Below are 12,181 nucleotides of genomic sequence, written 5' to 3' on the forward strand. Positions count from 1 at the left end.
AAAAAAATTATGAATATTAAGATCATTATCTCTTACTGATATTTAACCATTGCGGTGAATTTCTGTGAAGTCCGGAAAGCATAATTAGTCAAATCTACTCTCTTCACAAGTTGGGGCCCCCTGGATTTTTGGATCTTTTAATTTGCGAAAGAGAGAGAGTGGTGTGTGGAAAACAACGCGAAACTACCACATCTATCTTTCCCAAGAAAAAATGCAAACATGACATGAAGCGGACAGCTTCAATTCTGCGACCACAAGAAGTATATTCAATACTGTAAATTGTTGCAGACTCGACACCATGTTGTTGAAGTCCTGGTTAGAACATTTTTACGTTTTTACGGATGAAGCCTGGTTTCACCTGCAGCATTACACTAATTCTCAAATTGACAGAATTTGGTCATCTCAAAAATGCGTATGGAGTGAAAGAAACAAAACTGGATCGAGAGAAAATAGGCGTGTGGCGTGAATGCTGAATTCACTCATTCATAGTATTCTGTCCAAAGACAGTCTTTCACTGCAAACCCAGCATTCTCCAATCTTTCCTAATTTCCGCATTCCTCTTTTATTGGCCCTATTCTTTTAAAGAGCTTTGGTCTGAAGTTTACTTTTTCCATTTATTGGACAGTTAAATTTAATGAAGAATGGCTAAATGGCTTTGTTGATAATGCCATAGTTAGGCATCAATGAATTTGTTAGGGGATATTTTCGGAGAGAGAAAATATCGCAAGGACTGTTTTTAATTTTAAATGTCGTATTTTTGAAGTTACGTTTATATGAATTTTATTCGATTTAATTTTATACTTTCCGATTTAATTTCGATTGCGAGTGAAGTGATATCAATTTCGTGCAATTTCGATCTTGATTTGATACGATTTAATTGTATTGGATTACTTATACTTTGAGTTAAGTAATATTACCGATTTATAAACTTAATTTTCATTTAATTTGATTAGATAAAGCTACGCTAGAATAAATTAGTTTGGTGACAGCGAGATGGTATTTGGCGAGATGAGATCGAGATTCGCCACAGATTATTGACATTCTCCTTATGGTTGGAAAAACCTCAGAAAAAACTCATCCACGTAATCTGTCCAACCGGGAATCGAATCCACGCCCAAGCGCAATTTCGGATCGGCAGGCAAGCGCCTCAGCCAACTGAGCTACACCGATGGCTGTCTAGGATATCTTGGATTAGATTAGATTAGATTAGATTAGATTAGATTAGATTAGATTAGATTAGATTAGATTAGATTAGATTAGATTAGATTAGATTAGATTAGGACAGGCTAGATTAGACTAGATTAGATTATATTATGCTAGATTAGATTAGACTAAATATTGCTAGATGAGATTATATTAGGCTAGGCTAGGTTAGATTACATTAGATTAGATTAAGTGATGCTAGATTGGATTACGATTAGCTAGATTAGATTAGATTAGATTAGATTAGATTAGATTAGATTAGATTAGATTTTGTTATGCTAGAGTTCGTGTAATGGTTTCTTACACGATATCGACGGATTGTGAGTCACCGTGGAGTTGAATTTCACGATTCTTTAAAATATAGTAATATGCTTTCTGATTCCTATCATGTGAGCAAAATATTTCATAAACGTGAAAAATGGATCGTGCAGATTGTAAAGCGAGACTCGTCGTCCAGGTATTTCAAGCGTAACGGCGTTAATGTAAGGATCACTTAAGGTTGTGGGTTCGAGCACACTTAGAAAATATATACTTCGTTAATTTTTATTTTTGTCACGTTATTTTTTACTTCCCCTTCGTCTTTAACAATTGCAGTTGGTAAACAATGGGGTAAATGACTTAGAATGGAATAATTGTTTTACTTCAATTCACTAACAGTGATTCCAAAATATCTGTTCCATTTTATTTTTCACCATAAGATACAAAAAATATATATATTGCACCAGGTTGGTTTGGTAAGCTATCTGTCCAACTGTCTGCCTGCCTGCCTGCCTGCCTGCCTGCCTGCCTGCCTGCCTGCCTCCCTGTCTGTCTGTCTGTCTGCCTGCCTGCCTGCCTGCTTACCTGCGTCTTTGTCTTGTCCGTCTCCTTGTCTATCTCTGTCTTTCTACCTATCTTCCTATTTATCTTTCCAGTGCTTTTTCTTGGCTAATGTCTACAGTATCAGCAAGAAATAATGGGGCGCTTGAATATGCGAAGCCACGGATACAAGATACTGCGCATGATCGGAGACCTAGGGCACAGATACACAAGCTGTCGCTAACGGAGTTATTGAAATTCGTTCTATTTCGAGTGTTGTAACTCGTTTTGAAATGCACTTGAAAAAATGGCAAGGAAGTGGATTTACTGTAAATAATGGAGGGTATGTATGTATGTATGTATGTATGTATGTATGTATGTATGTATGTATGTATGTATGTATGTATTTTTTACTTGGCTATTTAACGACCCTGTATCAACTACTAGGTTATTTAGCGTCGATGAGATTGGTAATAGCGAGATTGTATTTAGCGAGATGAGGCAGAGGATTCGCCATAGATTACCTGACATTCACCTTGTGGTTGGGGAAAACCTTGGAAAAACCCAACCAGGTAACCAGCCAAAGTGGGGATCGAACCCGCGATCGAGCGCAGCTTCGGACCGGCAGACAAGCGCCTTAAGCGACTGAGCCACGCCGGTGGCTTGCTTGTATGTATGTATGTATGTATGTATGTATGTATGTATGTATGTATGTGTGTGTATGTATGTATGTATGTATGTATGTATGTATGTATGTAAATGTTAAAATGTTATGTTTTATTTAACGACGTTCGCAACTGCAGAGGTTATATCAGCGTCGCCGGATGTGCCGGAATTTTGTCCCGCAGGAGTTCTTTTACATGCCAGTAAATCTACTGACATAAGCCTGTCACATTTAAGCACATTTAAATGCCATCGACCTGGCCCGGGATCGAACCCGCAACCTTGGGCATAGAAGGCCAGCGCTATACCAACTCGCCAACCAGGTCGACTGTATGTACTGTATGTATGTATGTATGTATTTATGTATGTATGTTGTAAGAAAATTATGGTTTTTTTATTTTAGTTGGTTATTTAACGACGCTGTATCAACTACTAGGTTATTTAGCGTCGATGACATTGGTGATAGCGAGATGAGGCCGAGGATTCGCCATAGATTACCTTGCATTCACATTACGGTTGGGGAAAACCTCAGAAAAAACCCAACCAGGTAATCAGACCAAGCGGGGATCGATCCCGCGCCCGAACGCAACTTCAGACCGGCAGGCAAGCGCCTTAACCGACTGAGCCACGCCGGTGGCTATTATGGTTTATTTAACGACGCTCGTAACTGCAACAAAATATCAGCGTCGCCGGTGTTTCGGAATTTTGTCCCACAGAAGTTCTTTTACATGCCAGTAAATCTACTGACATGAGCCTGCCCCATTTAAGCACACTTAAATGTCATCGACCTGGGACGGGGTTGAACCCGCAACCTCGAGCACAGAAGGCCAGCGCTATACCGACTACGCTACCGAGGCCAACTTTCACCAATCTTTACTATTTTCTGCCTCCCTCTTAGTCTCCACATATGATCCATAGGCCTATATCTTAATGTCGTCTATCATCTGATATCTTCCTCTGCCCCGAATTCTTCTCCCGTTCGCCATTCCTTCCAGTTCATCCTTCAGTAGGCAATTTCTTCTCAGCCAATGATCAAACAAATTCCTTTTTCTCTCCCTGATCAGTTTCAGCATTAATCTTCCTTCATATACTCCTTCTAGCACAGCTTCATTTCTTATTCTGTCTGTCCACTTTACAAGCTCCATTCGTCTCCATATCCACATTTCAAATGCTTCTAGTCATTTCTCTTCACTTCGTCGTAATATCCATGTTTCTGTCCCCATACAATGTCACACTCTACGCAAAGCCTTTCACTAGTATCTTCCTCAGAATTTTTTTCAGAGGTCTAAAGAAGATGCTCTTTTTTCTATAAAAAGCTTTCTTTGCCGTTGCTCTCCTCCTCTTCCCTTCCCCCACTCTTTCTCTTCTACTATCGCAAAGAACTTGCTAATTTCTTAGATAACCTGTACTATAATAATTAGGGGAAAATAAATATATTGTAAGTTCACAGGGCTAACGGCTTCGAAGCTGGGTACCTGGTTCTAATGAAGTGCACTGGTAGCAATTTAAAACATGGGGGCAAGAGATAGTTACTCTGCCTGCCATTAAAATTCACTTCAATTAATCCCCAAGGTAAAAAAAAAATGCTATCCTCCTTTTGACTTTCTGGCAGAAAATCAGGTTACTGCTTATAGTTCACCTCAAGTAAGGCCTAGTTGAAGCTGTCCACTTGCTCTACTGCCTCATTAAGTATTCTCACGTTTATCTTCTTTATTTTTCTTCCGATAACCGTGGTCTTTGTCTTGAATGTATTTACCTTTATCCTATACTGATCACATTTGTCATTTAGCTCTAGTAACATATCTCTTAGCATCATCTCCTCTTCTGCTAACAACGCCATATCATCAGCAAATCTTATGCACTTAATTCTTCTCCCTCTTATTATTATCGCTCCATATTTTGAAAACAGTTCTATACTAAATCCTTCAAGTAGATGTTGAACAATGTAGATGATAAAGGACATCTTTGTCGTATTACATCTCTCCCTATTTCACTTCCTTCTGACATTTATTTTCCTATCCTGAATTTGACTCGTTGTTTCATATAAAGATTACTGAGCAGCTTCCTCTCTTTCCAATCTACAACATTTTTCTTCAGGATCGCCAGCAGTTTGTTCCAATCCACTCTGTCAAATGCCTTTTCTAAATCCACAACTTGTTACGCTTCTTTATTCTTCACTAGGTATCTTTCTCCGATTGTTCACAGCAGTCCAATTGCGTCTGGCATATATTTTCCCTTCCTGAAGCCAAACTGCTGATGGTTATATAATTGAGAAGAATCGGAAGGTCCTAAAAAACTTAGAAAAGTAAGGGGTAAAGCGAGCAGTAGCGTGTAGCATTGTTGCAGACGAAGATACCGTTCTACAACACTAAAAGTGTGTCCTCCGTGTCTTCCCGTGCGTATAGAATTCTAACCTTATCTCTCAGCATCTGGGAGTCTGAGAACCTTGCACTGTTGTATTTAATGAGTCAACGGAACAGTTGCGGTGCGACACAAGCCGTGCGTGCAGTCAACTCCCACGATTAATTTGCTACTAAATGATCGCGACGCGACACTTCGCGACGACTCGTCTTCACGCTGCACTCACTGTGAAATTATTGGACAGGTCACGTCTGTAATTGTCACGCTGAGCTGCTTCCGGGTGCTTCATTTTGTGAGACAGTTGTGTGATGATAAGTTGTCCGTGTAAACGTCTTTGAGGTGGAGAAGTGAAGTTGCCATGCTCTGACACGAAGTCTTCGGGTTCTTGCACATTGACTAAAGGTTGGTTCACAATAAACCGGGAACGAGAACCAGAATGAAAACGAGAAGCAGAGGACGTGAATATGAAAATTTTTGATTCACAATAAACCGAGAACGTAGACGACTATGCATATCGATATGCATGTCAATAACGATATGTAAAGTCGATATTACGCATTCTGATGTTATTTGTATATAATTGACCAATGGCGTTCTCTCATGAGTACACGGCAGCCAACATAAACACAGGTTAACCAACTTCGAAATTTCAACTGAAACATTTAATTAGGTACGGTATTATAAATATGCCCATGCACCTTTATTATCACAACCTATTTTAAGTCTACCATAACGTAAAATAATTAGAGAAGAAACATTTGTAATAGAACAAAAATGAACACAACAGTAGTTATTGAATTGAGGCATGAATATGTAGTGTGTCATACAACCAATACAGTAATAAAATATGATTCACTTACGATCGGTGTTCCAAGATGCAGCTATTGAAAGCCACGCATTCTCCTTCATTTTCTCATCTTTGTACGAGGCGCGCCGCTTATCGTAAACGTGAGGATTTTCCTCAACACTCAATATTAGAATCTCATAAAATAAAACTTGCTCCATGATGCACAGCACAGAACAAAATAATGCATAGGTTATGTCACGGTCTTCTTGCTACAAAATATACGACGACAAAATAGCTTTTAGATGGCAATAGAATGAATCTAGTGGGCTGTGATCGGAAACGTGAACGCCAAAGTTGAAACTTGGCCAACTGTCCGTTCCCGATCCCCGGCTCCGGTATGCTTTTCGTTAATTGTGAATGCTCACATTTAAATGTACACATTTTAACAATTTTACCGTTTTCGTTTTCGTTCCGATTCTCGTTTCCGGTTTATTGTGAACCAGCCTTAACATATTCCACGGTTCGGGACTACATGTCCATACAATGCACATTACTGTTCGAGAGTTAGCGCTGCAAAATTATTTAGTATTTATTGCTACATATTTACAAAATGAATACATATTATTTACGTAGCGCACACCCATTTGAGCAAACTCGTGTTCGAGGGCAGTTTCTATAAATCAGTGGCTCTCAAACTATGGGTCAATTAAATTAAATTAAATTAAATTAAATTCAATTCAATTTATTTGGCCATTAGACATACAGTTTTAGGCTTCGTCAGAATACATTAAAATAGCACATTATGCAAGGAGCCTATAATGATAGTAATTAAGACGCGAGGGTGTTTATGAAACGACCATATTTCTAACTTGAAATTATTCATAAGCATTCATGTTATTGTTATGTGAGTGAGTGCAATAGCCTACCTCATAAATTGTGAGATGTGCGCAGACGCGAAAGTAATGATTTTTTCCGGGAGACGAATGTCGACGACCTTGATATAATCTAGAGAGTAAAATAAAAATTAATCTTTATATAACCTTGAAATTGAATTCGACATTGAAAAACGAGATGACAAATTGAATTTATTTGAATATTATTTACAATTAACGCTAATTATTATAGTAACAGAACATAACCTTCTGTGACAGTATTGGATTTCCAGCCTCCGTGACTTTTCCCTAGTTGTCTTTCGATTGCATATGCGAGAATAATCGAAAAACTGAACTTTAATGAATAGGTGTACTTTAATGACATGCAGTAAAGGACTGCTACCAGGTGTATAATTACTACATTTCGGCATGGTCGAGCATAACACATATAAATACATTTTTAAAAACACTAATAAAACAAACAGGAAAAATTTTAAATAATACAATGAAAACATGAAATAATTTGAAACTATTAAATTAAAGAAAACTAACTAAATTTCAATTAAACTTGTTTATTAAAATACAATTTCATACAAATTTGTGTTGAAAAACTCAGCAACAGAATAAAAAGGATTATTTAATAACCAATTGTAAAATCTAATTTTGAAGTTATTGATTGGTAATTCATAATATTCACTTGGGAGCTTATTATATAATTTCATCCCCATAATTAAAAAGTTTGTGTTGCTCTTGTGTAATCTACAATATGGAATATTAATTTGTTCACTATTTCTAATTTCATGATCATGTATATTAGCCACTAATGAGTAATTGTCGATATTTTGTCGAGTGTAAAGTCCTAGATCATGTATATACAAATTTATTATTGTTAAAATCCGTGATTGTCTGAAAAGTGACCGACAATGTTCCAGATAGTCGCGACCTCTTGGGGTCGTGTAAAGAGTTGAGGGAGGTCGCGAAATGATGTACAAAATAAAACAAAAATGCCTCATTAACATGCATTTACTTTGTATGTACAAACATAAAGTTACTTACTTACTTACTTACTTACTTCTTTACTTATTGGCTTTTAAGGAATCCGGAGCATCATTGTCGCTCTCACATAAGCCTGCCATCGGTCCCTATCCTGAACAAGATTAATCCAGCCTTTATTATCATAACCCACCTCCCACAAATCCATTTTAATATTATCTTCCCATCTACATCTCGGCCTTCCCAAAGGTCTTTTTTTTTCTCTTATTTTGACTTTTCGTAAGCTGTTTTTTACGGTGAACCTTATCGGCTGTCCACGACTGCTTATTCAATATATTCGCAGCTACCCTCCATATCTGAAGGCCGTCTCCTCCATCCGCAACCTGAGGACGTGCCATGCCGTGGTGATAGGGACCCACAATACATAAAGTTAAACATGAAAATTAAAATAATGTTTAAGTATTATGAGATAAAATATAATGCTTAACGCGACAATTCTATATATTGAACCAAAATGAAATATCCAATTTCATAATAATAAAATTATTCCAACTGGAATAATTTTATCTTCAATTTCCATATTAGGTTTAATATTATGCACATTAGTAATAAATATCTTTTAAAGTGACTATTTTTCAAACTGTAGGTTCTCAAATCGGACTCTTCATTCGTTACACTCACAGTAATATCATTTTCAAGCCCAAGTAAGTATTACACAGGAATGAATCTGCTAAACACCTGTTACAAAATGTGAACAAAAGTATTAAATAATAAACCAAAAACAATTGTTGAAACATTTATGAAAGAACCTCAAAGGCCCGAAAACATTAACGGACAAAGCATGAAAATGGACTAAATGGTCAGTGGACAAAACTTAATAGACGAATCATGAAATGAACAAATCTGTCAGTGGAGAAGGAAAAAAGTGGACGAAGCGTAGTGGACCAAAGGCCCTATAACGTACTTACTTAGTTGTGGCTTTTAAGGAACCGGGAGAGTCATTGCCGCCTTCACATAAGCCCGCCATCGGTCCCTATCCTGAGTAAGATTAATCCAGTCTCTACAATCACATCCCACCTCAAATCCATTTTAATTGAAGAGTCCACTGCAAGAATGGTGGATGTAACTTTCTTGTCGAAAATGAACCAAGACTGTCAATGCATAGCTTAAGACATAAAGAATGTACATAGAGAGTTATATGGCATTAACACTGATAGTCACTGTCCAGTAATGATCGGAAAATCTCAGTTAAGCTTTGAGAGCTAAGCATTTCAAACTTTCAATTGCTTCTCCTGCAAAATGTATTCCAAATGACATCCATCATTCTTGCAGTGGACTCTTCAATTTTATTCTCCCATCTACGTCTCGGCCTACCCAAAGGTCTTTTTTCCCCTCCGGCCTCCCAACTAACACTCTATATGCATTTCTGGATTCGCTCATACGTGCTACATGCCCTGCCTATCTCACACGTCTGGATTTAATGTTCCTCATTATGTCAGGTGAAGAATAAAATGCGTGCAGTTCTGCGTTGTGTAAGTGTCTCCATTCTCCTGTAACTTCATCCCTCTTAGCCCCAAATATTTTCCTAAGCACCTTATTCTCAAACATCCTTAATCTCTGTTCCTCTCTCAAAGTGAGAGTCCAAGTTTCACAACCATAAAGAACAACAGGTAATATAACTGTTTTATAAATTCTGACTTTCAGATTCTTTGAGAGCAGACTGGATGACAAAAGCTTCTGAACCGAATAATAACAGGCATTTCCGATATTTATTGTGCGCTTAATTTCCTCTCGAATGTCATTTATATTTGTTACTGTTGCTCCAAGGTATTTGAATTTTTCCATCTCTTCAAAGGAGTATGTAATACTTATAGTATTTATAACACGAAAAAAAATAACTGTATTATCAGGAAACGTATAATAAAAAAAAGTCTGTGTCACCTTTATAATACCGATTTTTGTGTGCACAGTTAGTTTTTATCACTGCCACAGTCCACTAATTTTGCGGACAGTTAAAACTCAATCACAACCATTCCAGACACGTTCAGCGTCTTCCAATGAAGTAAGTTGGTATTTGGGCAAGTAGCCATGGAATAGCTACATAAAAATATTTGTGACGATTCGCAGGTTGGTGAGGACGACGACAACTGGGACCTGTTCTGGTGCGAGGTGACCCAGCTGAAAGCGACACTGGACAACCTCCGCCTCAACACACACCAGAGGGTGCCTCACTTCAGGAACCACTACGAGCTCACACGAAAGAATTTGCTGGCCAGGAACCTCAAACGACTCAAGTACGCTTCTCTGAACCTCAAGTTATTATTTTCTACTGACTGGTTAGGATAATTAGCTGTTTGAGCGTGGCGTAATTTTCGGTTCTACTTTTTTCTTAGCAAGTTAGATCGAAATTGTCGTACTAAAAGAATTTCTGTAATTACTGTACTTAAACATAATTTATTGTATAGCTATAAGGTGCTTATTGTGTGGACATGGATCGTCCGGAAGCACTTTGGCCAAAATACTGTAGGCTTTTTGTGTAATCCAAAATTTTATACCGAACATTCCTTTCGGAATTCATGTACTACATTACTGGCAAATGCAGGGGCAGAAATTCTGGATATAAAGCGTTATAAAGGCTGGAAATTGAGTCCAGTAGCAAAAGAATACATTGAAAATTAAGTGGAAAATAAAATGAAAATTGATGGACAAGTTCTTCATGGACAAATCAACTGCATCTGAATTGGTTCCATCTGCCGCGATTTCCTGAAACGGAATGTGAAGAGCAAAAAGAAAACAATAAACCAAACGAGATAAAACTTACAAATGACTTTTAAGGAACTCGGAGGTTCATTGCCTCCCTCACATAAGCCCGCCATCGGTCCCTATCCAGAGCAAGATTAATTCAATCCCTACTATCATATCCCACCTTCCTTAAATCTATTTTAATATTATCCTCCCATCTACGCCTTGGCCTCTCCAAAGGTCTTTTCCCCTCATATATTCCAACTAACACTCTATATGCATTTCTAGATTTACTCACACGTGCTACGTGTCCTGCCCATCTCAGACGTCTGGATTTAATGTTCCCATTATGTTAGGTGAAGAATAAAATGCGTGCAGTTCTGCGTTGTGTAACTTTCTCCATTCTCCCTCTTAGCCCCAAATATTTTCCTAAGCACCTTATTCTCAAACACCCTTAACTTCTGTTCCTCTCTCAAAGTGAGAGTCCAAGTTTCACAACTATACAGAACAACCGATAATATAATGTTTTATAAATTCTGACTTTCCTATTTTTTGACAGCAGACTGGATGATAAAAGCTTCTCAACCGAATAATAACAGGCATTTCCTATATTTATTCTGCGTTTAATTTCCTCTTGAGAGTCATTTATGTTTGTTGCTCCAAGGTATTTGAATTTTTCCACCTCTTCAAAGGCTAAATTTCCAATGTTTATATTTCCATTTCGTACTATGATCTGGTCACGAGGCATAAGCATATACTTTGTTTTCTTTCGGGGTTTACTTCCAAACTTATCTCATTACTTGCTTCAAGTAAAATTCCCGTGTTTTTCCTAAGAGCTTGTGGATTTTCTCCTAACATATTCACGTCATCAAAATAAACAAGCAGTTCCTTTATTAAATTGTAATAATTATGTTGTTAACGTTAAAGTGGATTAATCGCATAAATTCTATTGTTCTCATGGTATAATATGATTTACGTATTTAATATCATGCCTGAAGCTATGAAATTATATTTTACGACGAATTTTGGGGGCCATAAAGCATTATAGTGACCGGTCGTGAATAAAACGAATTTATCTCAAAAAGTAATAACGTAAGATAGAAGTTGGTTTTTCGTTTCATGACTTCTGATTGATAACATCAACTCTTCAAATTCGCCACATTACATATTGTTTGGGTAGGTATATATATGAAACTGCAGAGTACGTGGTGCAGAACTATATCATTTTTCTGTTATTTTGTACGCTTCAAAAGTGTGTGGATTGTTACAGTTAGGTATGAAAAGTTTATCTGCAGAAAAGATCGTCTTCATGCTACAATGCGGGGAGACGTTATCTCATTTGACGTAACAGCTTCGTGCCCTACTTTTCTGAGTTGTGGGGTGAGGTCGAAACATCGCAGACGATGTTTGTATAGGAGTAAGACAACTCTGTTTCTTTGCACGGTGCATGTTTTTGTGTGTACGTGAGGGTGGGACCATTAGTTTGTGTAAATATTAGAAATTCTTCACGGATTAGAACTTAATTTACTAGTTCCAGTATTTATTTTTAAGAATCCAAACTTAAACCGAGAGGCCAGTGTTAGCTATAGGACCAGGAAAGAAAAACAAGAAGAAATATTAGTAAAATTCTTTGCTAATTTATTAAGAATCGTTAAGTTATGAAATATTAACTTTGAGTGAAAACAGGTACCGTAGATTCGAATTGCAGATAGAATAACGTTTCTCTTTTGTGACTATGATATCATGTGTTGAAGTGGAAGTC

At 37.4% G+C, this 12,181-nt stretch overlaps 1 protein-coding gene across 2 annotated transcripts in view; it reads left to right on the forward strand.

Moving 5' to 3' along the window:
• LOC138713236 (probable tubulin polyglutamylase TTLL9) overlaps positions 1 to 12,181 on the forward strand; it is a 616,516-nt gene that overhangs the window by 551,428 nt on the left and 52,907 nt on the right. For both annotated transcript variants that reach the window (XM_069845167.1, XM_069845166.1), the window contains exon 3: positions 9,805 to 9,971. In XM_069845167.1, coding sequence (XP_069701268.1) covers positions 9,805 to 9,971 — 167 coding nt within the window. The remainder of the gene's footprint in view (positions 1 to 9,804; positions 9,972 to 12,181) is intronic.

This window comes from Periplaneta americana, chromosome 14 (genome assembly GCF_040183065.1).
Source record: "Periplaneta americana isolate PAMFEO1 chromosome 14, P.americana_PAMFEO1_priV1, whole genome shotgun sequence".
Taxonomy (NCBI): Eukaryota; Metazoa; Arthropoda; class Insecta; order Blattodea; family Blattidae; genus Periplaneta; species Periplaneta americana.